Source organism: Brachycentrus maculatus, unplaced genomic scaffold (assembly GCF_059751285.1).
Source record: "Brachycentrus maculatus isolate JH-2025_06_01 unplaced genomic scaffold, ASM5975128v1 h1tg000117l, whole genome shotgun sequence".
NCBI lineage: Eukaryota > Metazoa > Arthropoda > Insecta > Trichoptera > Brachycentridae > Brachycentrus > Brachycentrus maculatus.
Window position 1 is genome coordinate 801,546 of NW_028280870.1, and position 10,426 is coordinate 811,971.

The 10,426-nt window shown below is 29.3% G+C and overlaps 1 protein-coding gene across 1 annotated transcript; it reads left to right on the forward strand.

Moving 5' to 3' along the window:
* Positions 1–117: 117 nt before the first annotated feature.
* On the forward strand, positions 118–4,675 carry LOC148309782 (protein scarlet-like). Its single transcript, XM_088259449.1, has 10 exons — positions 118–144; positions 1,209–1,392; positions 1,503–1,655; positions 1,770–2,008; positions 2,091–2,295; positions 2,368–2,399; positions 2,595–2,700; positions 2,779–3,009; positions 3,123–3,258; positions 3,895–4,675. Exons 1-10 carry the CDS (start codon positions 134–136, stop codon positions 4,281–4,283), a joined length of 1,686 nt encoding a protein of 561 aa, XP_088115575.1. The 5' UTR covers positions 118–133; the 3' UTR covers positions 4,284–4,675.
* Positions 4,676–10,426: the final 5,751 nt, after the last annotated feature.

A 10,426-nucleotide genomic window follows, 5' to 3' on the forward strand; every position in this document is an offset into this window, starting at 1 on the left:
ATTTTCTTCTTCATCTATGTTAAAAAATCAACTTTTAATATTTCATCATGCATTTCGAAATAATAAGGATCGGACTAACGGAATTAATCTTTCAGTGAATGGCTTGATTGAATCGGGAACTTTGACTGCTATAATGGGACCCAGGTAAATATTTTTTATATTTGTTATCTCTGTAAAAGAGCATACTGCTCACGTTTAGGAGGAAAGTTTGCCTTAAAAACTATTCTCAAACTGACATTTTGATTATAATCAATTAGATAAATATCTTATTGATTATAATTGATTGTAATCGAGTAGATTTAAATTTAACCCTATGCTACATAAAAGTTTGATAAATATATATTTTCAACTAGCTGTACCCTGTACCCGATCAATCGTTGCTGTAGATCAGTCTGATAAAAAAATAGAAAGCACACATTTCTAATATATGTATTTCATTTCATAAAACGTGTGAAGCAATGAACATATGAATAATCTATAATATGAAACAACAATGCAATAAAAAACATTAAAAATGCTAAGTGACAGCAGCTGTCAAGAACTACGCTGTCCACTATGAGCAATGTCTAGTGTTGCGTGTGTTACTATTACGTTCAACGGATGGCAGTGCCATTGCTGTAAAAAACTGTTATTCAAAATAGCATGACACTGGCATATAAAACACGTGCGTATTCGAGCGCAACGTTTTATCAATATTGAAAAGCAATTCGTGAATAATCTGAGGAGATTTGAGATATTGAACAAACTAACATTTACGAAACATTTGTATTCATAGAGATATTGCGAAGTCTATGGAAAATAAAACATATATTAATAAGTATTAATGAAAACTATTGCGACCGATGAATAGCAAACGATATACAATTTGCTTCAATATTTTTAATGATGACAATTACAGCTTAGACAAGGCTAGGTTTTAATTGAATAGAACTTAAAAGACATGATAATTATGTACATATTTAGATTTAAAATGTATAAATAGTCAACAATAGTAAATCTTGTTGGTGTTGCATCATTTATCTCGACATTCCATTGACTCTGTTGACAAAACTTGACATCACACTATCATTACGTTTTTCCTTCATAATAAAATTCTACCACTGCCAAGTTCTTTGGAGCATCTCCCCTACAGAGATAACGGTATTTATTTTGATTTACTCTACAACGCTTACGTGTGCTCCAATTGCACATATTTATATTTGTTCTAGTGGTGCTGGTAAAACTACACTCCTGGCAGCAGTCAGCCAACGAGTCCAAGGTGATATGACAGGAACCCTTTTATTGAATGGATCTCCTGTTAGCCAGAGGGTTCTCTCTGGAATCTCCGGATTTGTTCCACAACAGGATCTGGCCATTGAATCTCTTACAGTAAAAGAACATATGCAGTTCATGGTGAATAATTTGGTACCTAACAAATAAAATATACTCTTTGCCAGAACCCTGGAAACTCGGGACAATGATGGACAAAATAAATAAAATCAAATAAATGACTATGTTTTAAGGCTCGTATGAAAATGGATCGGCACACTAAATACACTGCAAGAAGAAAACGTATAAAGGAATTAGTTCGTGAAATGGGAATTATCAAGTGTTATAATACTTTGATTTCCGCTTTATCTGGGGGTGAACGTAAAAGGTTGTCATTAGCTGTTCAGGTGGGTAGAAATGTTTTCGATTTGAATAAAAAACTTGTTTGTTGATGATGACGAAAAGTTCAACAACGAACAACCAATAAAAAATATATAAAAAAAATCCTGCTCGTTTCACAGTTGATCAACAACCCCCCAATCTTATTCTGCGATGAACCAACTACCGGACTAGATAGCTGGGCAGCTGCATCAGTGGTGGCCAGTCTCCGTACCCTGGCAGCATCAGGTCGCGCAATACTGTGTGCCCTTCATCAACCTGCTTCTGGCACGTTCCAGCTCTTCCACCGAATAATGTTGCTCGCTGGAGGAAAAATAGCCTACATGGGACCTCTTGACGAAGCCAGCATCTTTTTCGGCCGGTGAGATCTCCAATTTCAATTGTCTATACCAGTATTTGTACGCATTTTTCGAAACACTTTTATAAAACAGTTTTTTTTCCAGCCAAGGTTTCCACTGCCCCATCGGATATAATGAAGCTGAATTCCTAGTCAATATTGTGTCTACGGATGACAAAGCCGACTCCGTGTGCAGAGCTTGGGACTTTACCGAACGGACAAATATTCTTAAGGAAGTCAAATCAAATGGTCATCATGTTCTCTCCAATGGAAGGACAGTATACAGACCTACATCTAATTTATTCCGTAGCGTAAGTTGAGAGTCATTTAAAAAAATATAAACCTAATTTTTTCAAGAAAATAAAGTTTTTTTTGTTTTTCAGGGAGAGGAACAATATCAACAGTATATTTCAATGTAAGGTTAATTATTTTTTTACACATTTTATATTCGTAACTATGCGTATGCAGCAAAATAAATCAGGAAAAAATATATTTTGTTTAGAAGTGTTTTGTTAGTTGTGAAAAATTTGGACACAACCTTACACAAAATTTGTACCCTGAGTGATGTAAAAATAATATGATAAATTTCATGCTGTAATTTTATTTGCAGAGAAACCCCAGGTAAAATGACGCAATTTTATTGGCTGTTGTGGAGAAATTACAAAGCCGCCAAAAACGATAAGAAAATATGGATTACCGAGTTACTAGCATACTTGGTAATGATAATTCCAAGTTGACAATAGAGATATCAATTGCCATGTTAAAATTATTTCAACACAAATTTATAATTTTAGGGCATAGCAATGCTATTGGCCATTCCATTTCAAAACGTCTTGGTGACTATCGATCAAAGGGACATTCAGAATGTGCAAGGATTGATGTACCTCGTCGTTACGGAGACTATATTTATGTACATCTATAGCGTATTTAACCATTTTCCTTCTGAGATATCCGTTCTACTGAGGGAGCTTGCCAATGGACTGTATACACCTGGACCATATTATCTTTCCAAGATGGCGTTTATGGTAATTTAAGACAAAACTCATATTCCTCAACAATTTTTATTGACTGTTCAAATTACATATTTCGAGATAAAAAAGACAATGTTGAATTTTCTTAAAGAGGCTTGTTTTTTTAGATACCCCGAGCTGTAATTGAACCATTCATCTATACAACTCTCATATTTTGGATAGTTGGACTCAAAGGAGGATTTCTTGGCTTCATGTTGTTTATAGTGCCTGTTATATTCTCAGCAAACTGCGCGAATGCTTATGGTTAGTTTATAAAGTTTAAAACAAACATTCAGATGGCTTATTGTAGTAATGAGATTTTATAAAATTTTACTATTTATAAAATGTATTAAATTTTTTAGATAGATTTATGTATCTTTATATAAAGATTGATTTTTGACCAAACCACTGGCCATATTTATTCATTTAGGTACATGAATCTTTCTTTTATTAGGCATCATTAACACCGCAATTGAATCAATATTTACATTTTTTATATAAATACTTATTTACACACAAAGCAATGGTTTAATTTGCTAAAAATTTCACGGGAAACAAATTATTAATAGGAGAACTGATTAAAATAACATGAAAAAGTTGTATGAGGTAAAAAATAGTTATTGATTTTTTTTGTATTACTTTTAGTATTACTAGTAGTACTTGTTCATATTCGTAAATTATACTAGTAAAATCCCTAAAATTCTTTTGATGAACCAGCGTTTTGTGCATTTGGATTCATTTTATTGAGATAAAAAATGTCTTTAAATATACATAGATGTGTGATAAATTTGTTTTCTCTTAATTGGGTACCTACTTTGTTTTATTTGTTACAGTACCTACGTATGTAATGAATTGTAACGTATATCTTACCAAATGTTATAAAGTTAACTATGCTTGCAGGAACATGGCTGTCTGCTACATTTGAGTCGATCGCAACAGCATCTCTGGTATCAGTTCCAATAGATTTTGTCGGCTATCTCTTCGCCGGCAACTTTATAAACCTCTCCAGCATTTCCGCTTACATCGGTTGGGTCCGGTACTTGTCCATTTTCTTCTACTCCGCTGAGGCCATCTCCATATTGCAGTGGCAACGGATCGATACCATTAAGTGTGACACCAGAGCTGGTCTCCCCTGCATATCGTCTGGTACGGAAGTCCTGGACTTTTTCGGATTCGGAGAAAACAATTACTTTCTAGACCTCTTGGGCATGACCGCTATTTACTTTGTGTTTCATCTGTTTGGGTTCTTGGCGCTGTTGAAGAGAAGCAAAAAACAGCCGGTTTATTAAACTTTATTGTTTATCAATATCGGGAGTGATTTGTTCGTGAATAAAGGCGACCCCAGGTGCTTCTATGTAAGATTTAATATATGCTTTTTATAAACACGTTGATTGACGATGGATTGCACACAAAAAATAATATAATTCCAAAGTACAAAATTTAACCATTTTATTAATATGTAAAAAAAACTTCTCCATTACATTATAAAGTATCATTTTTGTTTATAGATTATACCAGCACATTGATCTGCCAATATTTATAATCAATATTCTTCTACGTAAATAATTATATCATATTTATTTAACAAGACTGATAATTCTGTTCATATTTATTAATTAAACTTTGCCTTAACAAGCACATGATATTACAAAATATATTTTATCGAAACCTTACTGACTTATTTTCGTTACTGTTTATTTTTTTATTACTGTTTGTTTTAGGGATTTTACCTTGTTATGATTTTTTTTTTAAATATTTTAATTATTGATTACAAATTAACTTTATTAATTATATAATATTTTAACGAATATCGCAGAATAATAAAAGTATTAACATATATATTTTAAGACTATGTGAGTACAAATCGAATGATAGATGTGTAAAAATCAAGTGGTCAAATTAGAATTATATAAATATTTCATGCGTCTCCTAATTGGTAAAAATAAATTCGAAAGAATTTTCACCTATGGTCAGAGGGGAGAAGCTACAATATATACTTTACAAAGTTTTCAACAAAACAATTTATTAAAATTTATGTAGTGAAGCCAGCATTAAATTCTAATAAACAATTTCAAGAAAATCCACATTAAAATATTACCAAAACAGCCCTTGAATTTTAAGGGTAAACGCGATATATTGTATATATTCGTCCGTAGATTTTTTACTTATTTTGACATTTAGGTTCTTGTATAATTATAAATATTGTATAACTGCATAAGGCCCCCGAAAATGCGTAATTTTTGGTGATCATGGCCTCCAAATGATTATAATTAGAATGACCCCTTTGTTCTCAAACCACTTTGGTAAAATTATTTTTGACGGTTTAAATTGAATATCATCTCTTTAATAAAATTAATAATTTGTTAATGAACGTACCTATAATAGCTGGATGACCTGTTAAAATATATGCAATAAAATGATTATTTAATAAATTAAATGAAATTATAAGTTTTTTTCCGAAAAATCATATCTTCTGTTAATATCAATGTACAAAATAATCTGAAAACATCGAGTAAAGGTAAGTACAAGTATAGAGTTCACTGAACCAAACGAAGCCAAAGCAATGACATCAAAATACGGCGTTGGTTAAAAGTATATTTCTGTCATGTTTACTGGAACTCCCTTTAATCTTTGTTTTATATCTCAAATAACCAGAAACCATATAAAAGCTGCTATACTATGTTTGTGAGTATCCAATTTAAAACATATTGAAAGGAATTGAAGAACTGTAATTTTTCAAGAACTTGAATGGTTGTATTCAAAGAAATATGTACGATAATTAAAGGCCATGAAAAATTACGGAAAGATGAATTAATAACGTAACTTTATAATATGGAAGGAATAGGAAGCAGGTAAGAAATCGGTGTAAGAAAGGAGATGATCATTATACAAAATCAGCGGAATATATATGTTTTATTTAGTATTGTATTTAAAATATTTTAAAAGGAACTGTAGGAATTGAACCAATGCAATTTTTCATAGACTTGAATTATATTTAAATTTATAAAAAAGACACGGAAAATTGAAGTCGGCAAGATCAATGAATTACGTTACTATGGAGAGAGACTTCGTCTTATGGAGAGGATAGGAATCAGGCAAGGAGTGAGGCTCACTCCTTTCAACAACGTCATAAATAAAAAAAACTTTTCAGAAGAACGTTTTTAAAGTTTAAAAATAAAATAGAATGTATTAAAAATAAATATCATGCCACTTATTGAAATTTTTAGTGTGCAACAGATCTTTTTAGGTAAGACCTGAATGTTTTTTCTCCATTTGAAAAATATTAAGTATATTCAAAAATAAACAAAACCTTTTCTTCAAAATGCAAAATCAACACTTACTGCCCTGTAGTGGGTAAATATTAAGTTAAAAATATGCCGTTTTTGCTGGGATATAGTACATTTTCTGGGCATTCCGAAAACATGCACAGCTGAAAATTTACGATTTTCGATATAAAACGTTGTTGAAAGGAGTGAGCGACATGTGGTCACTTACCCAACCCTGTAAATACCCAGTATTCCATTCTAGGTTGAGTTGTACAAATGCAAAATATAATTTTTTTTATCCGAAGTAAAATGAAACATCGGGATTGTTGTAGATATTTTTTATTATTTTTATTATAAAATACTTTTTTCAAACAGAATTAAACCATTATGTACAAAACTCATGTGATATAAAATAGAGTAATTTATTCTCCCATATGAATCAAGGTCTCCTATCATTTAAAATTATCGTTCACACTTACTTTCATTCGTTATTTTATACATTCGTTAAATTTCGTGGATTATTACATCAGTAAATATCATATCAGTAAGCTTTCATTTAGCACTATGAATTCCATTTAAATTGAATTTATGAATGATGAAATGAAAATATTAGCTTATGACTGTACAAAGTATTTGATCAGTAATTACTGCGATTTTAAACTGAATATTGAGAAAAATATTACTTTGGACTACCATCTTAACATCTTCCACTAGGAAGATGTTGATTTATTTAGAAATGTTATATATTTTTTTAATTCTTCAAGTTTAAGAGAGAAAAAACGTCATTTATTCTTAATTTACTGATTATTAAAGCAATGTTTAAAATATTTCAAGACGTTTTTTTAATAAATGAGTAGAAGAATACATTTAAATGTATGCTTAAAAGCTTTTGTTACAGAAAAGTATGCATTAAATGAGGTTTTTACACTAGGCATATCATAAGTTTTTATTATTTCAGAGGAGATAAAAACAATATTATAAATAAAGTAAAAAATAAAATTAAGCCCTGTACAAAGTATTTCTATCTCTAATTTATGGCTACGTGGATAAATGGGTACATAACAGTAAAAAAATTCAGTTTTTAAAAATATTAGATACAAGAACGTTTGATAAAACTGAAGTCAGAGATAAAATACAAATATCATTTAAATAAGTGATTACTAAAAGCGATTAAAAGTACTACACAAATAAAATGGTTGTAAATGGTTTAAACTTGATTGTTAAAATTGCTCAATTCAGTCATTTGGTGGTAAGATCTAACCATTTTAAGTTTAAGTTCTACTTAGTAAATACCACTATTTCTTAAAATCTATTGTGACACGTGTTTCGATTGAAAATAATGCGGAATGCATCGAAACACGAGTCACAATAGATTTTATAAAAAAACGATATTTACAAGGTTTAACTTAAATTAAATTTTTATTTTATTGATTGAATTAATTTAGGTTATGATTCAAAATATATATTTTTGAACAAACCTCTACTAAATATGCGAATTCATCTAAACATTTTGAGCAAAAATAGGTTGTTTAAATATATTTTAGCACTGTATTTCATGATTTAAGAAATTATTTTGACAAAAAACGCTTTTTCATCGACATCATTACATAAGCTGCTTTTTTAAGTAAGAAGAATAAAATAAAATATAATTTAATTTAAAAGGCAAATAAAATAATGCCTCGTAACTCCACATTTATTCAAAATGAGGATATTTATGAATTTGCTTATTTATAATCAAAACTTAACTTTAAAATGTAACTTTGTTTTAAAATCACTACAATATTTATGGTGATTTTAAAACAAAGTTACATTTTAATTATAAAATGGAAAACCACAATGTTAGTGCTTCAAATATAAATATTTTTGTTTTGACATTTTCCAACAAAATTAATAAATGAAATAAATTTGTATAGTACTAAATAAAATTTGAATGAATTGTGAGGCTTTAAACATCATAAAATTTTAAAATCACTTATTAGGGTTTGACAATTCGGGATTCTGTCACTTTGCATAGAAATCAATTACACAGTAGTAAAAATAAATAAATTAAAAAAGATATAAGTATTGCATCAAAAATTAATTAAGAACAGGTTACTTTTATCAGATAGATAAATCATCAGATTATTTAAAACATTTAAAAATTAAAAATTTTGACAGAACATCAGATAAATAAGGTGACATTGCTATTATAATCTACATCACTAATATTTTAGGTAAATATTTGTTATATTTCCCATTATCAATAATTTATATATCATATTTTAAAAATCAATAATCTCGAATTAGGATAACAGTTGAAGCTACTACCGTAGAAGTAACTTATTAAAAATATTAAAAATAAAACAATTTTCTCATATTTTATATTTTTCTTTTAAGTTAATGCTATTTATTGTTTGTGTATGTTTGTGATAAAGATTTTTATTATAAATGTTCAAATAAATATATAGGTACATGGTAAAAAATGCTGCTGTTAAAATATTATTTGAAAGGCTTATTTGAGACTATCGCCTTAATCACTATCAACATGAAAGTTTATTTTTGATTATGTATTAATAATGATAAATATTTTTTTCGTAAACTGTCATAAAACTTAAACTGTTTTCACCACTTTTATTTTTGGTAGTTTTTGCAACCGATTTCATTTACATATCCATCCCTGAAGATGTCAAAGTTCTTGTCGAAACGGGTTGGAGAAAAGTACCCAAAATTAAAGTTATTAAAAAAAAAGTTTTAGTTTTTTTTTATAAAGTTTTATACAATGTGCCACAAAGTATCTGCGCAATAATATTCAAGAAAAATAAATATATCAGAAGCTGCCATCAGATAAAAACATGTACGTGCAACATGCATTTTTTTAAATACATATAAGTGAATTTTTATTCAAAGGAATATAATGTTTTACAAAAAAATGATGAACTGTTAATTTTTGACTACCACATAGAACACATGAGAGATTGAGACATACCATATATACTTTTTTTTGGTGAGCTTTCTCATCATTTTTAATGAAGGGAACTCGTATGCGGTAAAAATAAATTGTGCTGGTTCTTAAATAAACAATAAAATGTGAAAAAGCTTAATAGAGAAATAAAATACTTTACATGAAATAAATAATTGACAAAATTCGATATTTTTGATAATCTAATTGCATAGTAAAATTAACAAAATAGAATAAAACGAAATAAAAATGAGTTCTGATGCATATTATTTTTTGACATTTCACCAAAGATGAAGAAGATTACGGAAGTCTGGGCATTAACGGGGCTAACGACCGTCATAGGCTGGTTTAAGTGATCACTTTACACACGTGTAACATTCACCAATTCTACCCATGATTGGCAACCACACTATTCAAATTCTTGTAAGTTCTATATATATGAACCAATTTTTGAAACATTGTTCTTGAATCGCTAGAAATTCACTAGAGACATCTATTGGTGAGATAAAAAGAAGCTTTTTTTTTGAGCAGAAACTCTTTTATTATATCTATCATTACATATTATTAGTTCTGATATCATTGTGATCGATATGTTTTACATTTTATATAAATAAGTAATTTTATTTATAGAAATGTAAGCTACAGATTTTCATAATAATAGTGTATCGTAAAAAAATATCAGACTCCTAAGTAAATACTTATATTAAAAAAACAGTACAATATTACTTAAGATATTTAACATACTTTTGAATAATAATAATACATAATTGTCAACGTAGGGAATTCACATTTATTCAATTTAATCCTTAAATTTTATAAAATAAAAATAATAATAAAACTAAAGAATTAATTTATATATACACAATTTATCGAAACGTCTGACCCAGCGTTGATAAACTCGAGCATTAATCATAATACGTATTCATTCCCACAATAATAAATACATTTAAAAAAAAACATTCAGTTCTCATCAAATGACAAAAATAACACACAAGCCGCTTGTGCACTACACGGAATTTCATCGTCCGGCAGTCTGGTTTTGAAAAACAAAAGCGACTACGACAGTTTAGCGCGATCGAATTGATACGCAACGTGTTCACGCACCGATCTGAAGAAAGATGGACTAAAGCACAAACTATTCCGAGCGAATCATCGTTTTATCACGCTAACTGAAGTGCCGGATGGTAAAATTCCGTGTAGCGCACAAACGCCCATACATTATCTTCCG